The 22,173-nt window shown below is 41.1% G+C and overlaps 1 protein-coding gene across 14 annotated transcripts in view; it reads left to right on the top strand.

Moving 5' to 3' along the window:
- KMT2C (lysine methyltransferase 2C) overlaps window positions 1–22,173 on the top strand; it is a 190,382-nt gene that overhangs the window by 51,508 nt on the left and 116,701 nt on the right. For all 14 annotated transcript variants that reach the window (XM_068145968.1, XM_068145979.1, XM_068145978.1 and 11 more), the window contains 4 exons: window positions 7,205–7,343; window positions 18,639–18,845; window positions 20,737–20,876; window positions 21,765–21,874. In XM_068145968.1, coding sequence (XP_068002069.1) covers window positions 7,205–7,343; window positions 18,639–18,845; window positions 20,737–20,876; window positions 21,765–21,874 — 596 coding nt within the window. The remainder of the gene's footprint in view (window positions 1–7,204; window positions 7,344–18,638; window positions 18,846–20,736; window positions 20,877–21,764; window positions 21,875–22,173) is intronic.

Raw genomic sequence — 22,173 nt, 5'->3', positions numbered from 1 at the left:
CTCCTGAGTGAAAAGAAGCCTCATAAAAATACAGTAATCTTAAATCCCATTTTGACAGGGAGAACCAGAATAGATTTAAGAGCATTATTGCCTTGAGCAGTCTAATAGAGACAGAAAATAGCAACTGTATTATTTTAAAAGTTGATCAGCATGTGACTTGATAAAGGTTTAATTGTATTAATTGAAAAGGTGGCTGCCTTAAAATCTTAGCAGCAGATAGCTGTGTTAACAATAGTGTGGGAGAAGGAGGAATCCCAGTTTGTTGCTTCATGTGGGACTGCTAATCAGATTGAAGTATATTTGTGTTCCAAATACTTAGCCTTGACTAAAAAGGCTTTTGGTTTTGTTTTCTTGCAAAAAGTGGAGTTGTCAGCAATTTGCTGTATTAGTTGGCAAACCAAACCACAATATAATAATATCTGAAAACTCAAAATGAGATCATCTGAACATACAAAACGTGCAACTCTTGACATATTTTGAGTCTCTGGATTTCTAGCCTCTTTTCTATTGTCTGGTTCACGTGCTGAGTATGATCAGGAGTTCTTTCACTCTGTGTGAGGTTTTTCTCTCTTGTTTGTTTTATTTCTAGAGCCTAAAAAATTTCTCTCATTTTATGAAAATTAATGAGTCCATGTCATAAATGTTGTATTCAGTGTATTAAGCTCTACTTTTTGGGAAGAGAGCAATGCACAAGGAATTTGAACTTTCCTCACAGGAAGAGAAAAAGGAGATGCCCCATATAATCCTACCTAGAATAAAGAGGTGTTTTCTAGCTGTGAAAACTTTTTTTTTGGGGGGGGGGAAAGCAAGGGAGGATGTAAGCGCTAAACATACATGCTTTCAATTTGTAATGTGTCATTTCTTTTTGTAATCTACTCTGCCCTAGTGAGGCCACATGTGGAGTATTGCGTCCAGTTCTGGGCTCCCTAGTTCAAGACAGACAGGGAACTGTGGGAGAGAGTCTGATGGAGGGCCACAAAAAACATGAGGGGTCTGCAGCATCTCTCTTAGGAGAAGAGACCTGGGTCTGTACAGTCTGGAGAAGAAAAGGCTGAGAGGGGATCTTATCAATGCTTCCCAGTGTCTAAAGAATGAGGGGCAAGAGGATGAGGCCAGTCTCTTCTCAGTGGTGCCCAGTGAGGGGATGTGAGGCAGTGGGCATAAACTGGAAATTCTATCAGAACATAAGGAAAAACTTCTTTACTGCCAGGGTGACAAAGCACTGGACCAGAGAGGTTGTGGAATCTTCTTCTCTGAAAACTTTCAAAACACTCTTGGATGTGGTCCTGTGCAACTTGCTTTAGGTGACCCTGCTTTAGCAGGAAGGTTGGATTAGATGCTGTCCGAGGTCGCTTCCAACCCCTACCATTCTGTAATTATGTGTAATGCTGCAACAAATGTTTGCTAATAAACACATAAAGTCTTCCTGAAGTGGCTCTTTTGTAGTGCTAAGGTACAGCCATTTTAATGGCAGTCCAGGAAAGTTGCTACCTTCACAAAATTCTGTAGTGTGATAGGTAAAAAGAGGCAGCATTGGAAGCTAAGCTGGGTAAGCTGTGTGCTGCTCTGATCATTTCAGTCTGGTTCATTTATCCCTGCCAACTACAGCCATTTCTGAGCCCTGCCCCTTTTCTGCCAAGTGCTACGTTTGCTTCAGTATAAACTGAATGTAGAATTCTTAAGGATGGAAAGAGAGGAGGGATTTGGAATTGGAAAAAGGAAATTTGGGAAATTGGAACAAAAATCTCTTTGGAGGTAACTCAACTTTTTCCTAAGAAATAATGCTGGTAACTGCTTCTACTCAATCACTGGACTCTTAGCTTCTTGTCCCCCTTAGGACAGTCTCCTTTTCTTTACCCACCAGCCCTGTCTCTTGCTGATTTATTTGTTGTTTTCTTGTTTGTTTGGGGTTTTTTTGTGGTGTTTGTTTGTTTTTAATTTGTTTTGTTTTTCTCTTAGTGATCATTTTGCTTCTCAGCTTAATATAAAACTTAATACTGCTGCTGTGTCATTAGTGATGTGACAATGGAATTTACACTGATATTACCAGTCAAGTATACTGAAAGAGTAACTTGTATCTCCTGTGCCTGTACATTCTCTTCCTCACTGAAAATGGTCCTGTTCTGTGTATGTGTTAGTTCTATGGACCTGTCTTAATTTTTGGTAATGCTATGTTGAGGCTGACTCTCCAGTTTGGTAGATGAAATACTGGAGATGTTGAGACTTCAGTCCCACCAAGTAAAATCATAATATAAACCAGGTTGGCTTTGGGGGTTCCATAAGAATCTGCCCTGCTAACACTTGCCTAGATCAGATACAAAATAGAAGTAAGTAGCAGGTAAAATAAATGTATTGAGGATAATAAAAGAGGTACCACCTGCAAGGCAGTGAAGACTGACCATAGAAAGTAAAATGAAACAGTAGTAGTGCATGTAAAAGAGCACACAGGGGGAAAATCTTTGTATTAACAAAAATCACTCCCAAATAGCTGTTGCTACCTGAGCAAGTGGTGCTGAAGTTCTTTCAAGAAGTACAGTAGCTTTTATAAGTAAAAAAGGAAGTCAAATTCTAAGAATCACTGGCAGTGGGTTAAGGGGAAGAAAGCATCAGTGTGTTCTGTTGGGTTTTGGGGTATTTTTTACTGCTGCTTTATAAAATTATGCCATGACTGCACATTGAGTGCCAGGTGCAGTTCTACTTCCCCTTCCAAAAGGATGAGCTGTAATTGGGAAAGTACAGGAAAGGCCAGCAAGTACAAGAAGTAGTAAATAACAGGAGAGATCAGTTAAGGTAAGAGTTCAAGCTGAAATGGCATTACTGGAAAGCAATTTCATAGGATCCTCCAAAATGATAAATGGTGTTGAATGATCTCAGCCATCTCAAATGATAAGAAAAGTAGCAGGGAATGATTTGTTTTGTTTTGCCACACAAAAATTAGGGGACATAGGTCATGTTTAGAGCACAAAGGTAGGTATGTGTGCACTCAGCATCTACTTAAATGATAGAATTCATTACCAGTGGATGCTTTGGCAGTGCAAAATGTACATGGGTTTCAAAAAGACCCAAATATATTAATGGAAAAAATATGTGATGATTGCTGTTGAATACCCTCCCTAGACTAGGGAGTCTCTCAGTTGCAAATCCTTGGGAGCTGGTTATCCATAATATAGTGCCTTGTGTTTAGAGTGCCCAAAATTGTTTAAATGATCCTCCATTTAAAACCTTGGTTTTATTTTATAGCTGGTACAAAATCTGCACAAAGTTATTCTCTGTATAAAAGCTATTAAATAAATAGTTCTATTTGAATGAAAAGCATCAAAATATATATGGCAGTGTTTAAAAAAGAATAATCACAGGCTTTTCTCTCCTCTCCATATAACAACTGTCACAGTAAGGCAACCACCACAATGTCCTTCGGATAGGAAAAAAGAGGTAATTGGTGGTTGTAAAAGAAAACACTTGTGCAGCACTTGCAGAAAACCCCACCAAGACACTCCTGACGCAGTTGTACATTTTATTGTTTACTGTTGTGAATAAAATTTTACAATGTTGACTTAGGATGGAGAAAGTATTCCTGCTTCCGTAAAGAGATGGTTGTCTCAAACTTCAGTATGCTTCCCCCCACCTCTTTCTCCCATGGTTGTGGTTTTAGCAGGCATGGAAGCGTGGTTACGCACTCAGTGCAGCCAGAGCAATGGTGGCATCTAGTAGCAGCCATCAACTGCTGCTTGTCTTTCAGCATACCTTGGCTTGCTGTTGTTTGGAGGGGTAGCAGGAGATCTGTATGGGACCAGTTAGCTACAGCAGGCCTGTTTGTTCCCCCATGTTCAGCTGCCAAAGCCTGTATGTGCCAGTCTGAATTCCTCAGGCTCCAGTAGGAGAGGTGATGCTTCTTATGAGATTGTGTCCAGAACAGTAGCAGAATTGTAAATGCTGACTGCTGAAAACATACTTTGTTCCTAAACTGGGACAGCTCTTTTAATGGCTCATATGGGTAGGAGCTTTTTTTCTTGTACTGTTGGAGATTTCATTTAACTTTAAGAAGGCCCTTCTGTCCTCACCAATAAGGTGGGGAAAAAACTTCAAAGAATAAGCATTTTTGAAATGGTATGTTTTCTAGCATTTTCTGAATGTTTTCATAAAGGATAGTGACATTAAAAAAAGAACTGAGAGACATTTGGGAATTGGGCAATTAGCTTTTTTTAATTTTGAGTTCCCCCACCAACTCATTATATATGGGCAAGACCTTCGTTGTGACAGAATCAATCATGAAAACAGGATACAAAATAAAGCCTTATATATGAACCTCAAAATGAGCTTCACATTTATTAATCATTCATGGTTCCTTCATTCCCAGAAGCCTCAAAGTAGGATGCCATAATGAAGTCTGATGAACATTCATTAAATACAGTGAAAAGCAGTTAATGTATTGTGCCAGATGCTTCCAAGAACATCTCCGAGGCAGCAATGAGTGTATTTGCTGTCCCTTTGCTATGCCAGTGCTGCGGACTGCGATCTCCTAGAAGTTTGAGTCATGAAATGCACTACTTGTATTCTTCCTTAATCTTCTACTGTAAAACTTTGCACAAAGTATGGCATGCACAAGTAACATAAGCACTATTTTCATACTGTTTGGTGAGCACCATGTTTTCAGTCTTCCAACGGCATATTGAGACACAGTTTGGTTTATTGCAGAGACAGCAGTTGAGATGTTGTTTGTCTCATTTAGTATAATTTGGGTCCCTTCTTTTCTGGAGAAGCAAACAGCAGGGGAAAAAACACCATAAGGATGTAAGCTCATATAGTTGTAGTGTGTAGTGAAACAATCTGTGTCTTCTCACACAGTCCAGGGTTCTCGAGGATGAGTTAGTGCCCATGAACTTTGTCTTTCCAGTGTAACGGGTGCCCATTAATGTATAATGAGGTGAAAGCTGGCAGAGAGTAAATAGCTTTTGCGTACTTGAAAGTTTCTGCGGGCACACAATGAAGCAGAGTCCCTTTTGCAAAGTTTAATGAGGCTAAATAAAGTTGACAAGATGGTTCAGAGCAAGGCTACTGTTTCTGGTGGTCTTCTTGAGCACTACGCTTTTGGTTGGCCTGAATCGTGTTGTAGGTTTTGGTTTTAGTGATCTGATGTCTGCTTGTCTTATGGGTGTTTATGTTTTGCACTCTTCACTGACATTGTATTTAGCAACTTGGAAGTTGCACAAAATTATCCTTCAGTTCCAAGATTCTTTGGAAATACACTATGGACCATTATAAATGGTTCCTCTGGACACTGCCAGTTTCAGGAATCCTTGTCCAGGAATGATAGCAGGGATTGTTTGTTCAACATGCCAAAAAGTAAGGGCGTGGAGTTCCGTTTTGTTTTCTGTATGGAGCCATTTACTTTAGGGATGCATTGGAAACAGAATATTTATTTAGTGTCAAAGGGATTGTCCAGAATTATTTTTTTTTTTCTTTCTTTTTAAATTTTTCTGGGGTGGGGGGAGGGGATAAGTTTGTGGAATGGGTTGAACATGAGCCTTTTGGCTTTTGGCAAGGTAATCATTTTCAGATGTCCAAAAACACTTCAGATGTATGTTACTGAGTAACTTAACTGAAATAGGTAAAGCAGTTCCATTTTTACCTCAGCTCCAATAAATATCTGGCACGCCCAGTCATGAGTAGGAATTTTGTATGCTTTTTTCCCTTAATTTTGTGTTTCTCTTCAGTATCTTAAAGCCCTCAGTGAAGGCATCTAAAAATGTGATCAGTTGTCATCCTAAATGAGTTCGCTCTAGGTTAAAGAATAATTTTAGTTCAGTCTCTGTACGTCAAACAAGAAAGGTGTCTCTGTCCCTGTGTGCATTAGCGGGCATATAATTTCAGTATTACAGACCAAGCTGTGCAGTTTTATATTCTGAGAATCTTCCTCTTGTAGAAATAAGATTAAAGCTTGTAGCAGGTTTTTGAGCACGCCCACCCATGTCGCGGATTCTTCTACCCATCCATGTCTCCCCTTGACTCATTTATCCTTTGCAGTATTTGATTATATTTTGACATGTTGTGTATTAAAGTTTTTTTAAAAGTGAATGTATCTTCTACATAAATCTTCTAAATAGGCTGTTGCTTTACTCTAACTGGGCTTCTTTGAAAGAGCTGTGTGCATAGCCCTCTTAGCTCAAATCCACCTTCACTGGAAGATTGAGGTGGTGAGCGTGACCCAGGTTCAGGACCTTGGTCTGGCTCTGCCATGGGGACAAATGTAGCAGCTGTGGGCACTGATTTTAAGCTGGATGTGCCAAACAGCATAGTCCTATGATTTTTATGTTATTTGGGCTTCAAAATCAAAGCATGAAGGAGTGTGGAAACAACCGATTTTGTTGCTCCACAGCCCTTCACCCTTGTTCCTGTGCATTCTGCTGCACTTCAGGCAGCACATTTCCATGTCCTGCTGGCAAATCCCTGAGTCATTGTGCAAAGGAGGAAACCAAATTGGAAGAGGATTTCAGTTACATATACAGTGGCAATGTGGTGTTTCATGTTTCTAAGCAGAAATAAACTCCTTGGGCAAATAATAGCACTGTCAGCTGTAGGCCTATATGTTTCTATCTAACAACTAATCTAAATTAAAAAGGTGCTGCAAAAATAGTTTATATTCCTACAGCTCAGAATGAAGTTTAAAACTGGCATAAGCTGTGTCCTTTCTTCCCTCACCTCTTCAGCCCCAAAGCAGCATACAGTTAGTGTAATCAGGAATGAGTTAGTACTGGGAATTGATCAAATTTAAAGCTAACCTGGGAGGAAAAAAGGTTTATTATACCCCAGATTAGTGTGTTCTCTCTGATGTTTGTTCAGAGGTGAAAGAACAGGTGCACAAGAGCACATGTGGGGAGAATGATAATGTCTAGAGCTGCAACTTCATATGGAAAGATTGTCATTGACCAACACTCCCCCTGCTCCACTCCTCATTACTTATTGAACATCTTTAGTCCACAGTGGTACATTGTGTTATGGAAGCAGCTTCATAAGCATTCACTTTATTGTTTTAGCTAGCTGTGAAGGGTAATATTTCCTGCTCTCGTTTTGTTGTGTCGGAGAACAGAGTTACATGGGCTAATCAGTCTATAGGTTAAATGGATGTCTGCAGCACAAGGGAAAGTTTTCAGGTCTTTTTATAGTCTAAGTAAACTAAGTCAATATTATTCTTATTTTTAAACAGAAGTCAAAGAGCAGTCTGCAGAAGAGGATGCCCAAACGGAAGCGGACAGCACCAAGCAGCTAACACCAGTCCTTCAGCACTCAGTATCCGAGGAGTCTGCAAGCTCCACTGCTTCTGTGGGTGTGGAAGCTAAAACGAGGTTAGTGACAAGAAGGATGGTGCCAAGCCAGGGACACCAGAGTGAGAGTCATGGGGTGCAGATGCTTAGGACATGCTACTGCTTTCTTTGAAGTGCTGGCAAGAGCAGCCTGTTCTTGAGACTGATGGATTAACTGGCATGTAGGAAGACCAAGGTGAAAAGCACATTCTTTGAGTGTTGTCCTCAGATTACACTGCTAAACCTTGGAATTCCAGCATATTAGCTGTTTAAATTAAAACAGATTGAAGTGATAGGAGATAAAACGTGATTACTGAAGCTTCCCTGCTGAGAAAATGGTTCCATATAAAGTGATCTCTGAAGTTTCAGCTTGTATGTCTGTATTTTCAGGGACCACTTGGAAGAAATCCCTTGTCATTTTTACCGTGTTCTTCTTTAATTCAGAATTTATAACTCAGAAAATGTTTCCAGTTGTTGGTTGGTTGGTTGGTTGGTGGGGTTTTTTTTAGTTTTATATTGATAAAATGTTTTAGAAAATTACCCCCAAAGCAGCTAAAGTATTAATTACATTATTTGAGGGAAAGCAAAACACACTGTCTGTGATCACTGTTGTGTCACAGAATTCTAGCAGAGCCTCTCTGTTGAAGCCCTGGTAACAGCTTTTAGCCCAATAGTGGGTCTCTTCAGCTGCAGAGATTGCTGTTCCCAGTTAGCAGTTACAGGTGTAATTATATTTTGACAGACTTGACGAGAATTGTCGTCATTCTTTTTCTTTCCGCCTAATCCAACACAGAGCATATTTTCCATGCACAAAAAATTACTTCATCTACTTGCTGCATACATAATTTTCATGTTTTACATGCTCACAGTCTTCTTAGGTTCCCAGAAATATGTTCTCTTACAGAGAATTTTTGGTTAAATAGATCTTGTGTGTATACCTGAATGAAATACACAAAAGTGTTTGTGCTAAATAAAGATTTCCAAAGCTGGTATTAAATTGTAATAAATATGTAAAGCTACTTGAACTGAACAGCTGGTTTAGGTCTCTATTTGACCCTGATTTGGATGATCTGCAAAAGTTTTAGCACTCTCTACCCACTCTCTGTTCTTCTCGAGGTTACTTTCTTGCTGTTGTTGATCACAGCACTTTCCCCTGCCATGAATTTGGGTGTGTGTTTGGTTGGTTTTCTGTGTGGGTTTTTTTTTGGGGGGGTTTTTTGGGATTTTTGGCTGTCTTTTTTTTTAAGCTGAACAACAGTCTTCTAAAAAAGCTTCTGCATGGTTCTGAACCAACCCTTATTTGCCCTCACCTTACTCCTCTTTCCAACTCTTAAGTGTTCACTTAGCCTTTCAATCTTGTCTAATCTGTTACAGGCCCATTGCTTGGGTCGAACAAAGCATAAAAAGCACAAGTACTATTAATTTGTAATTAAAATATCAATGATCAGACTCTGTCTCTGATATTTTTTAAATAAATAATTAACATATTAATTAATTGGAAGTCATAAGTCTCTTTGACTAGAGGTAATTTTGGTTCCAGACCGAGATGCAAATTTGGTGTTAGCTGCAGAAGTCATTGATGACCTCATAACAATGAGGGGTGAGGTGGGGAATAGATATTAGAGGGTTTTGGCACTGTGTCTTGAAACCTAGCAGAAGAAACCCTCTTCTGATCTGTGACTTCTTGATCAATCATCTCTATCATTGTCCATGGTGTGCTGACAGTGTCACTGTGTCATGCAGGAGTAGCAGGACTCATTTCTGAGTAGCTCAACTCCATTCTCTTAAGAGAAAATGCAGTGTGTGAGATAACACATGCTGATGACATTCAGTCATGTAATTGTGGGAGAACATGTATCAGGATTTAGGATCAGGTGTGAGTCTATAGAGAACTGAAACCTGTAACCTGGGGAAGTAGTTTTGAAGCTGTTTTCCAAACCATTCATAATAATCCGCTTCATCTCTTTTTTTTGGTAGGCTTTTCTGTTTCTATTTTATAGTACAGGTAACTTAATCCAGTGAAATAATTGTATATTTAGAAAATACTTTAGGTATCTGAGACACAGGAGAATTATGGGACTATAACAGACAGTGCAGAAATTGCCTACAACACAGAAAAGAAGCAACCAGAAGTAGATGCAGATGTAGGTGGAGCTACTTTTGCATCATTTTTTTCAGAGTTGAGTATAAGACAGTTCTATCTTTCTGTCTTTGATAGTGAAGATGAAGGAGTTAGAGAAACACAGGGGCATAAAATGAAGTATTTCACATGAAATAATTAAATCATTTGCTACTGCAAAGAGGTGATTTCAACATAGTAGGATTACAGATATATCAGAGGATTCCAATGGCTGAGAGATGAGCCAAAGCTTGGCTGGGGTAGTATTTTTTTCTTGATCCTCCCTGAGACTGGAGCTAAATAAGAACATTCTAGAGAAAGCCTGATCTAGCTGGAGGTGTCCCTGCTCACTGCAGGGGCTTGGACAAGATGACCTTTGAGAGTCCCTTCCATCCCAATGCAGTCTGTGAATCTGAAAGGCAAGAGATAAGTTGGTCAATGTTAGAACCTTTTTGAGGTGGGATATGGGAGTTCAAGAGAACTACTGACTGCAAATGGGATTGAGGTAGGGAATTTAGTAACAGATTTTAACAGTGTAGTGCTCAAAAACTGATGTGCTAAAAGCCTTTAAGATAAACAGTGTCTGAGCCATACTGGAGTAGGAAAGCTGAAAAGGGTGAAGCATGTGTGTGTGTGTCTGCTCAGAAGGAATGAGTTACTGACCACACATAGGGTGGGGCAGTAACATCAAACAAAGATAAACTATTAAGCCTGGCAGTGGCAGAAGTAATGCTGCCAGCTCTTCTATATCATGAGCATCAAGGGTTTTGGAGCCTTTTCCTTTGGTTGTTCCCTTTTCCTTTTATAAGCCTTGTGAGAAGCTTCTGTCAGCCTAGGACTTAGGGCTGAGTGGAATCCAGCTTCTTCGAAAGGAATCTGCTCCCTTGGTTTGTGCTGCCTGCAGAGAGCAGGGGAAGTGCAGCCCATGAGGCAGGCAAGCAGCCAGAACCCAGCTGCGACTTGCAGCAGAGCCCACTTCTACCTTCCTCCTCTGCTTCCCACATTGTCAGCTCCAAGCATTAAATGCTAACAAGAATGGCCTAGAAACACAATTTCATAGAAGAACAAAACACCTTTTGATTCATTTTGCTTTCTATCTACTTCCAGAGCCTGCAAATTTCATTAATTACACATTTTTGGTCCTTTTGCCATAATCATGTGTTCTTAAAATAAATAAGTAGAGGCTGAGATTTTTCACACAGCTCTTTTTTTTTTGATTTCTAGTGCTTTGGTCTGCTAAATATCTGCTCTTGTGAGACTGTCACTAAAACTACAAAAAAGCCCTGGCAGCACACCTTCCTGCTTTCCTGCTTCACTTGTAATTGGACAAAGCATGTAATTTTCATTCCAGGCCAATTGCTCAATTCTCCCTTATTTTGTTGCTGGTGCTGCTAAGATCAAATTTGGAGTCTGGAGATGGAGGACTGGGGTGCTTTATTCCATCCAAAAGAAGTGGTTGGGGAACATCTGTTGATTTTTCTGAACAAAGAAAATGGTGAAAAAGTAGCAGTGAATTTCTTCGTCGCCTTTTTTTTTTCCATCTTCAAAGACAGCACATTATAAAACTAGCAACACTCAGTGAGAAAAGAAGTTATGGAGTGGCAGAGAGTTTGGATAATCTGGACAGAACAACACTGCAGTGGTGGAAGGAGAAGCTAGATCTTTAGGCAGGAAGGAGATAATAATTTTTTTTAACATATTTTTAACATGAAATAGTTTAAGGTTGCAGAGTCAAGCACGTATTGTAGGAGATACCAGTATTAAGATGAATTTTGAAAGGGATTATTTCACAGTATCACAGTATAACTAAGGTTGGAAAGGACCTCAAGGATCATCGAGTCCAACCGATCAACACAGACCCCATGACTAGACCATGGCACCAAGTGCCACGTCCAATCTCCTCTTGAATACCTCCAGGGATGGTGACTCAACCACCTCCCTGGGCAGCCCGTCCAATGACGAATGACTCGCTCGGTGAAGAACTTCCTCCTCACCTAAACCTCCCCTGGTGCAGCCTGAGACCCTGTCCCCTTGTTCTGGTGCTGGTTGCCTGGGAGAAGAGACCAACCCCTTCCCGGCTACAACCACCTTTCAGATAGTTGTAGAGGGCAATGAGGTCACCCCTGAGCCTCCTCTTCTCATGCACATGTGTTACGGTAGAATTTGTAGTTTTACATGAGTCCTTCTCCACAAGAATTCCTTCTGCAGAGAAATGGACTTTATGTATGGAACTGGGCACTTGAAATCACTGCAGAGTTCTCCTTTACACTTCCAGATCTGAATCTGTGCAAGCATTTACAATATCTTCCTCTGGTCAATGACTGACTTCTACATCTTTAAACGTGGAGATAACATTCCTTTGTGTTACAAAAATGGATTATTTTAAGATAGGTAATATTTCAGCACTGTATCAATGACCAATCTAGCCCACAGTGAAAGTACTGGTTTGGTTTTCAGAGCACAATTTTAGTGTTGTCGGTAGGTAAAGACTAAGACCACACGCTGTAAAATGAGCAAGAAGTTCAACATTTTTTGGTTGTCCATCTTCTCTGTTCATGCACTGACTAAGGAAATGATCTCCAGAAAAATCTGATGATGCATTGTTGTTGTTAAAGCAGCTCTGCCTCAGATTCATAGGGCAGGATGGACGTGACCTTTGGATGTCATCTAAGCTCACCTCCTTTTCCAAGGCAGACACCTACAGCTGTTTTTCCTGATGGAAGCTTACATAACCCACTCTTAAATCTTCCAATAATAAAACCTCCAGATATTCCCTAAACAATCCCTTCCAGTCTCTTTGTTTTTACTGTTCAAAACACTTTCCTCACATACAACTCTCACTCTTCTCATTCTGGGTTTATCCCATTACTACTTGTACCATCTGCCAGGGATAATGAAGGATAGATTTGTGCAAAAGGCTCTGGGCTTGTTTCCCCAGCATGCTTTATTTCATAACAAAAATCCCAAATTTGATCATACTTTCTTGGTAGATGATGTTTTCTGGAGTTCTGATTCTTCTCACTGAGTTCTCTCCAGATGGTCTGCATCTTTCCTGAAGCACAGAAGGCATATTGCACAAGTGGGGCCAAAGAAAGGTTTCACAGGCAGCCTTAATCCTTTTCTTAGGTTGAGCAGTTGACATTGGGACCATAATGTGTTTGATGTTCCCGTGTAGGCCTTGTGGGATTTCACACCCATGATCAATGACAGTCAAGACCAGGTCTTTAAATTGTACAGACATTTGCTTCTTGAATTAATCTGTTAGGTAAGATGGTCCAGCTGCAGAAACCATACTTACAAATGTCTCCTGCCATGTGCGAGCAGGTGCTCCATTTCTGGAGTCCCACTCTGAGCTGCTCACAGGGGCAATTTTAGTGTCTCTCCCATCCATCCAAAGTTGTCTTCACCTGAGCCTGTCCAGCTGCTTACATGCAGCTCTCCTGCCTCTGGTGGGCAGCAAGCCTGGCTAGTGCTGGCAGGCCAGCTCTGTTTTAAGCCAGAAATCTCCTTTTCACCTAAAACGTAGCACGTGGGTCTTGAGTTGCATTTACAAAAATGATCCAGTAGTGCATCTTCACTAAGGAGAAAACTAATTTCCTCCTCAAATATCACAACATAAAATGAGTGGTGGTAAAGTAGTTTGTGCATTAGCACAACTTGGCATAGCTAAATAGTGATTAATTTGGCCTTTTAAAATATATTAAAACCACTATCAAGGGTTAGGTGGAAGAATAATTCTCAAGGCCAATTCTCATCAGTCTGCTTCAGTAATCAGTAGAACTGATGCTCTAAAGTGCAGTTTTCCTCCCAGATACTCCATTTTACGGTGCTGAGCTTAATTTTAGTTGTGAAAGAGACATGTTAAAAACATTTTAGGTTTCTGTAACAACTTTGCCGACACAGCCCAAGGTTTTCTGCTTCTCTGTTTCATCTTTCAAAAATGCAAAAGTATGCATGGAAAAATACATCCTGGGAGGTATTTCCAGATAGTGAGGGAAAAAATATTGCATAATTTATTTAAAAACAAGCCAATTTGTGTGATACCCTCTTTGCCTTCTTTTTCAAGCCAAAACATGAATGAAATGGATGTTTATCTCTGCCCTTTTCCAATTGTTTTTTTTAAGCAATCTTTATCATGGCAAATGGCAGTAATGGTCATCTGTAACTTCAGTGTTAAGACAATGGTCATAGCTGGTGCATCTGACTGGAATTGCCTTGGGTTTTCCCAGATATAAGCCATTGCCTTTTCCTGTTTAAACAGCAACAATGATCTCTGCTTTTAATAAGACCGATTGAAAAGGAGAATGCACAGTAAAACTTTGGTGTCCCACAGTAGGCTAGGAAGGTTTTGAGAAAAGCTAAGAGGAAAGCATCTCTTGAGCTGAATCCATTGTATTTCCCCTGCTGTTGACAGTTTTGTTCATTTCTGTAGGATACTTGGATTCCCCTGTGCATGTTCTCCTCCAACAAGGGGACTTTTAACACCTCTTTTCAGGACAGGTGGCTGCAGGATTTTCTGTCATCTGCCTCCTTCACCATTTAGTACTAAAAGGGCTGTATAACTTTAAGCATCTTACCAATAGACATACTTAACATGGGCCACTTGCTGTCTTCCTTGGCATTCAGCTGTATGAGGGTCCTAGAGACATGGAAGAAAGTCACTCCCATGGAAATGAGGAATGATTATTTCTTTACTCCCCTAGCTGTATGCACAGATTGCAGGTGGATGACAGTGCCCCATATCTTTGCAGACTGTCTTCTACCCAGGTATGACAAATAGGCAGGAGAGTCAGAGGTCACATCTGATACTGTTGAGCGTCATACAAATTCACATGGACCAGTCCAAAGATTTCCACTAGCTGCAGAGCACAGTGCTCATGCAGGCACAAGTGTAGATCTGTGAGATACGGGACAGTGCATAAACAAAACATGTTTATGTAAGCCAGGCTGCACATCTGCTTCTTATTATCAAGGAGCCTTGACTGACACAGGGTACCCCAGTGCCATTTCCCAACTCATAAGGATCCAAGAAGGACTTCTGCTTACTCTTGAGAGTGTAACTACAGAAGCACTTGGTGTGCTTTAAGTGTTGGTAATCTTGACAGTCAGCCATAATTCTGTTAAAAAAATAACAGGGGTTGGGGCTGTCAATTTTACCTCAGTCTGACTAAGTATTTGCAAGCAAACCAGAAAATGTTTCTCCTCTGGTTATAATTTATTATTGTGCAACTAGTTGCCCAATACTGCATGTGTTGAAATGAGCTCCTTTCAATGGGAAAGGCTGTGTTTTAGAGTGAGTTCCAAGTGCTTTCTGTCATCGGTCAAGTACAGGAAATAGTTACTGCTCTTCTGCCTTGCTCCAGGATTAACTGGCTGGAGGGCATTTGGTTTTCTTGTCTTGGGATGTGGACTGGGGAAGATTGTAGCATCTTAGATTCTTGTTAAGGGGTTGAATAAACTCTGCCTGAGGGAGAGGCACTGATGAGACAAACTCAAGTAAGAACTTGTAGAAGATGACCTCTGCAGCAGAATTCTGAGACCTGTTCTGTTAGAAAAGGCATCTTTGGAACAAGACTCTGGATCTCCTCTAATGGCTTGGTAGGACACAGACATAAGCTTCAGACGTTATTAGCCTTATTGTCTCTTGCTGCATCCCCCAAACCCAGCTGTATATCTGATTTGTTCCAAATACATTTTTTGCTCAGCATTACATGTTAAGATCTGTGTGCATACAGATGTATGAATGCATGAGATGAGGTGGGGTATATAAGCACCTACTGGTAATAAACCACATCTGGAATTTTAAACCTGTATGGAAAGGTAGCATTTTGTCTGGGAAATTTTAGGAATTAGGTTGGTAATAATGAAATCATTAATAATTTATCTTTTGGGTTGGAGCATCATAGATATATCTTAAATGGAATACTGATGAGCTCTCTCTTTCTTTTTTTCCTTAGTAACATATAAAAAGATAGGTGACACATCATCTCTTGCTTGTTATCCTACTTTGAATTAGCCTGTTCTGAAAATATGCTAATTATGATAACAGATCTAGGATTTGATCTTCAGAGTTGCCAGTATCTCAATTCTGTTATCTTCAATATGAGAGTTCTTGCATCACAGATTTAGATCCTCTAATTGCATATTGACATATGGAAAGTAGATTTGTAAGTACTTTTTGCAATCTTCAGATGATAGGACTAAAAAACTCTACCTTCTGCCCATACAGACATAACTTAAAATATTTACTGAGCACTTAAACATTGTGGTGGTTTTAGGCTATGCCTTTAAAATTCAACCCACCACAAACTGAAAAGGCTAACATGAGGGAAGTGGCCACTTTGTACTGCATGACAGATCAGCAGGGGCACATGTGGGGAAGTGGAGCACCATGGCTTTCTGCATCCAGATACTAGGCAGGGTGTACACTGCCACTGGTTATTTCCAGGTATTAAAGTGCCACATGCATTTGAACCCCTCTGCTTAGCCTGCCTTGAAAGTGTGAAATCTTTCTTTTCCTCTTTCTATAATCCCTCCCGTCTGTCTCAGCCCCACAGTCTCTTGGGAGTGGCCGGGGAATGTTCTATCGCTCCCGTCTTTAGCATCTGCATCCGTGTGCTCACAAACCTTTACCAACGTGTTCCCCCAGCCCCCACCCTGCAGCAAGCACCTGAGCGCTTGCTTCAGCTGCTGTCCCCAGCTTTGCTGGAGCAGGAGCACTAGCACAAACCATATGATTCTTGACAGCTTCACAGCTGTCCACACCACGCTGCAGAGTAGCTGTGAAACTCTCTGCTCTTGTTGTTTCACTTCACTCTGCCTGCAGAAAGCTACTGCTGGAAGTTGTGATACTGGAGCTGCCTTTCTCTGCTCCAGAAATATCTGCTTTACCCCTGCATGCCATTTTTCACATCATACTGCTTTAAAAGGTAGGGGGCTTCAAAATTTTGTTTTGTTTTGTTTGAGCTTTGCTGTTGTTGGTTGGTTGGTTGGTTGAAATTACTGTTCTGTATTTCTCTTTAATAAACCTTAACAATATTACATCTTTGCTATGACATCACTTTAAGGAGCTTTGTTTACTTAGTCATAATTATCCTTGAGTCTTTTAATGAGCAGTGATAGTCTGTCCTAACAGGATGTATGAATAATTATTTACTCCACTGTGGATAATCTTGTGTTTGTAACTGATGTAATTTATATACCGTGGTGCTGCCTGTTTAAATCTCTTAAGTCTCCTCACAAGTCTCTCTAGTCTCAGCTAGAATAAATAGCTTTGCTTTCCCTTCCTGCAAACTCTGCCTGCAAGGCCAGATCAGATTTCACTGGTAGTCAAGTGGTTATGCTCACTGACATACAAGTAAATAATTATTTGTTGCTTCATCCCATTGAAAAATAGCTTTAAAATAGACATTTGTACTGGTTAGCTGGGACTGTTTGTTTTCCCCCCATTCTTATGCTACATTTATCCATCTTTTCTGCCCAGCTTTTTATCTTCAGGTACCTTGTTCTGAAGATTTCTGGAACATGTCAGACATTTACCACCAGCTCAGGAGGTTGTGCTGGTGATGTTGGTCCTCTGTTCAGGGAGGGTCAGTGAGGGGTGTGTGACTGAGGATGAATGTTTCCTGACAGTATTGTGGTGTGGGGTCTTAGTTTGAGTGCTATGAATGGGACCTGTTTTGCCTGCCCACCAGTCTGCATGTCTCCTGAAGAGCTCTCTGCCTTAGGGAAGGTGCCATCATACCAACAGAACAAAAATAAAAGTATTTTGCTTCCTTCTGGGCTTGTGACATGCTGCTCCCTTCCTTAGCAAATGACTGTATTACCAGCACTGTAGAAGCAGAGCAGTTCAAAGGCATTTTATGTACTCTTTTCTTTCTTTTTTTATCTTCCCAGCATTGCTCTATGCTGAGGGCAAAAAGACCCATCCCATACTATATTAAACCAAATCTAAAGGGCAGTGTTGGATTCTGAGGGTCTTCTGTTCCAGTCTGGAATATTCTACTTCTGCTTTCTTGTGTTGCAATCCTTCCCTCACCTGGCTGAAAAGCACAGGCCACTCATTCCACCCTCCACAAATGTAGTGAATATTATACAGGAGCTTAACCTTAAGGTTTTCTCTTCCCTCCACTCACCCACCCAACACAAAGTGCCTCGAACCCAAATGTGCCACCTCAGAGATGCACTGAAATCTATTTATGGGATCCAAGCAAAACCAAGTCTGTATCCAAGTGCCTGATTCCCTGAGGCATCTTTGTGGGGTCCTAGGGGCATAAATATGAAGAAAACAGAATTGCTCATTTAAGCATAAAAAAAATGTGTTAAATGGCCTTCCTTTAATGCAAACTGCATTAGTTGCAGAAGTTCACATTTTAAGTTTGTGGATATGTTTATTATAGAAATATTTTTCAGTAGCTTCCATATGATGTGACACAAGGAGTGCTGTCAGAGCTGTCATTTTAACACTGTTGCTATGTTATGCATGTTAAAACATAATTGCAAATGGTGCAGGGATATTGGAGCGGTCATAGTTCTGTAAATACAAATTTCCTCTTTACTTAGAGGAAACTTGTAGGTATTCTTTTGTTTTTAAAGGAGGCTTCATTTGTTTGTTTGTTTGTTTTTAAATGAACAAGGTTATTTGGATTTGTGCATGTCATATATCCTGGTATGTATGACTGTAGCTGTTGCTGTGATTTTTGTCATCATTCCATTTTTCTTCTGTTTCATGAAAGCTTTTGGTGTATAGTGTCTGTGTTACACATAAGATGTATATGCCTACAGAAAGCTGTATGTGCAGTCATGCTCTCTGTTCAAAAAGGCAGAGCTTTGCCTTTTCAGTGATGGCAACACTGAGTTCTTTTAATGGGTGTGAGATGTTAAGTTTTTCCAGCTCTTATTTTCCCCTGCTTTCTGAGGCCTTTCAGCAATACAGATTATTTGAACAAAAAGGTTATATTAATCATTTGAATACTGTATGTGGGGGTTTGTTGTTGTTGTTAAGCATGCAGATTTGTGAACAAAGTAATTCCTTTAATGTAACTTGAAATTAGCTGGAAGTAGCATTTCTGTATGCTGAATTCTGACACCTGACAGCACTTGGGGAGCTTTTATTGTTTTATTATAAAGGGTTAAATTGGCATGAAAGTTGTTCATTGATGGTGTATCCTCTGATGCTTTCTCCCCCCAAACCAAAGTAATTATTCTCCCTTTCACAGCGAACAACTCTGCGCCTTTTGTTACTGTGGAGAACGGAGCTCATTAGGACAAGGAGACTTAAAACAATTCAGTCCAACTCCTGGGTATGTTATCCCATGGAAAAACCAGCCTTTAAGCAAGAGTGAAGCCAGCGACAGCACCGATGGAGCTTGTGAGAGAACTCCACGGCAAAACTCAGTGCCGCGCAAACAGAGAGGACAGAAGAAGTAAGCCACTTCTAAATAAGTGCTTTTTCTGTTTCTTTTGCATGAAGCTCAGGAAATGTCTTTACACATACAATAGTAATTTGTATTTGGGAAAATGCAAGTCATTTGAGGGAGAAAAACTTCACTGACTCAACACGCAGGCAGTGTAGGACCAGCTGTCTCTTCTGCTTTCAAAGAGTGGTTGGTTTCTCCCGTCCAATGAGAATCTGAACTCTAGAAGACAGAGAAGACAGTTACTGCAAAGCACAGATCTACTTGTGTACAAGTATGCACAAGAGTAGATGATGCTGGACTACTGACACTTCATGTATTTTTGTAGATTAGTAAAGCTGGAAGCCTCTACCCATCTTGCTGACGCTTTTTTGCCTCCCCCTCTTCAGATCTGGCTCGTGTAGTGGCAACAGTATTGTACAGGCACATAGCATGTGTTTCCTGCCCTTCAGAAGTGGTTTTCATTGGCAGGTTCCTCAAAAGGGTGGGTTTTGCCATCAAAGGGTAGTGTCCCAAGGTTTTTTAGGTTAGGCCCATCATCCAATGTGCCTGAAAAATGGCAGGGATGTACACAGCTCTGCAGTGAAGTTGTGCCTGCATTTGTCTGGCAATGGAACTTGTGATGTGACTGATGGACGTGTTACTAAATTTATCTGCACATGAGATACTCCGTAGATACAGGGCTTCTGTCACAGAATCGTAGGGGTTGGAAGTGATCTCTGAAAATCATCTAGTCAAACTTCCTTGACAATCACCTAGAGTAAATCACGTAGGAACATGTCCAGGCAAGTTTTGAACGCCTCCAATGAAGGAGGCTCAACAACCTCTCTGGGCAGCCTGTTCCAGTGCTCTAATCACTTTGAGAGTGGCATTTTTTCCTTGTGTTTATGTGGAATCACTGTGTTCCAGTTTGTGGCCACTGCCCCTTGCCCTGTCACTGAACACCACTGAGAAGGGTCTGGCTCCATCCTCCCTTTAGCTATTGATCAGCATTGATCAGATCCATAGTTTCATTCAGGGTTGGAAGGGACCACGCTCAGGCTGCTCTTCTCCAGGCAAAGCAGCCCTAGGTCTTTCAGCCTTTCCTTCTAAGGCAGATGTTCCAGTCACCGTAGGCTTGCTCTGTCCGCGGGGCTAGGCGCGGTGTGAACGCAGCCTTGGGGAAGCGGCTCGGTGCAGGGCTGCTTGAGGCGGTGGCTGTGCGGGGCTGTGGGAAGCCGCCAGGCCCGGGGCGGGCCCCGCCGCGGAGCGCCGCGTTGGAGGCTGGGGATTGGCTGCGGGCCGCGGGGCCCGGCCGGGGAAGGGGAACAATGCCGGAGGCGGTGGCAGTGCCCGCCCTGAGGCGGGGCCGCCTGGGGGGCCTCTGCCTGCCGAGGGCCCGGGCAGGGCTCTGCTGCTCCTCGGGTCCGATCGGCAGACCGTCCAAACTGATTTAACTGATGAGTGTTCGGTTGGCGCTGTTGAACTGCACGTCTCGAATGTGTGAGAAGCCGTTGAGCTTTCTGCTTGATGGCGTTGCAAGCACACAGCATAAGTCTATGCAGTAATGCCCGTGGTGTGAAAACGCGTGCTGTGTAATGCCAAGAGGGAAAAACTGTGTTTCTAAAGCTTGTGAAACTAGCCCCCTGCTCTTGGACAGCTACTTTATTTTATACACGCATACATATAAATGAAATAAAATGAAATATAAAAGATCAGGATGGAAAGGGGTAAAAAGTGTTGTTGAGAAGAATCTCAGGCTACAGTATGCAGAAGGAAGATTTCCTATTGCTTTATTTTTTACCACCTTTTGAAAAAAAATGTATTCCCTTTCCCCAAGTGTTGGTTCATGCACAAGTATCCATCTAGATGGGCAAAGATTGTTCATTTCTTAAGTTTGTTTTTCTGCTTCCCAATACAGATCTCGGTCGAGTATAGCATCATGTACAAGTGTAAGCACCCAAACTGCTTCTGACGATCAGGTTGTCAAATTCTGGGATGAACTCAGTTTAGTTGGCTTACCAGATGACATTGATGTTCAAGCCTTATTTGAGCCAACAGGTAAGATATGTCGCTGTTCTCCTTTGGTTTGTTTTGGTTGGTTGGGTTTTTTCTTACCGTCCAGTAGTAATACAAGAGTTAAAATGGTAGTGAGTGAAGTTTTTCAGCTGTTGATTTTTGGTTCTGTGGTGTCTGTCAAGTGTTGGAAGATGCTTTCGTATCTTTTATCAACAGTACATGGTGGTTTTCCATAGTTTCTTCTTCAAGTGGTGGACAGTGGTGGCCAGATTTGTATAGGAAAATATTTGTGATGTACTGTTGAACAGATGTTCAGGTGATGATATCTTCAGAAGGGCATGGGAGACCCATGGCAGAGGGGTTGGAACTACATGATCTTTAAGATCCCTTCCAAACCAAACCATTCTATGATGATCATGATTCTATTTTAGGGAGAATAGGAAAAAAAACCCACATTTTAATAAAAATGTTGAAGTCCTAATCCAGTAGGTTTACCTAATCTCTCACTGTTAGTGTGGGGTTATCAGAAATAATGGAAGATTTAAAAGAGCAGTATTGCTCATATATAAGAACAAATGTAACTCTGTGTCTGTCTCACACAAACATGGCATGTATGACTGATTATCTATACATCTCACTATTATGCTTACAGGATCATACATCTGAGAATTAGATAACAGAATGTGCTGAAATGAAGAGGCAGGTGTGTTCCCTAAAAAAGGAAGTAGCAGTATATTTAGTGTCTGGTGGTAACTGCAGTACATTCAGTGTAGGATAATAAGGGCATTAATAGAACAAGAGAAAAAGGAGGAAGAGAGACTATTCATTTTATCTGGCAAGTATTTACTACTCGAGCCCAGTTCAGTATTTACAGGAAGTGCTTGACAGAGTTGTACAACCAAAGCTCCTTTTTCTTTAACTATGCATTAGGTCATTGCTGGGCTCATCACCGCTGTGCGGAGTGGTCATTGGGAGTCTGCCAGACTGAAGAGCAGCTATCGGTGAACGTGGACAAAGCTGTTGTCTCAGGGAGCACAGAAGTGAGTAAAATGTCTTGAATGCTCAAGCAAGTAAGGAAATAAGGGGTGGGGTTGAAAAAAAGGATAGTAGACTAATGCAATATGGAGTATGACCAAAGATATACAGATAGGGATCTCTGAGCTCGCATTTATAGCGTTTCTTTGGACAGGTCTTCATGTCAGCTGTTCTTCCAGTTTATTTAAAAATGCTTGTGGTGTTGCATGGACTGTAGCATTAATTAATTCAGAAGTCACTACAATGTAGGAAGTACCAGACTGACCAAAATAAAATACAGACCAAAGACAATTTGAGTTCAAAT

This window comes from Melanerpes formicivorus, unplaced genomic scaffold, assembly GCF_026170545.1.
Source record: "Melanerpes formicivorus ecotype bairdi unplaced genomic scaffold, bMelFor1.0.p_v2 SCAF_13, whole genome shotgun sequence".
NCBI classification, from domain to species: Eukaryota; Metazoa; Chordata; class Aves; order Piciformes; family Picidae; genus Melanerpes; species Melanerpes formicivorus.
Note: the sequence above shows the minus strand (reverse complement) of the source record. Positions and strands in the feature narration are given on the sequence as shown.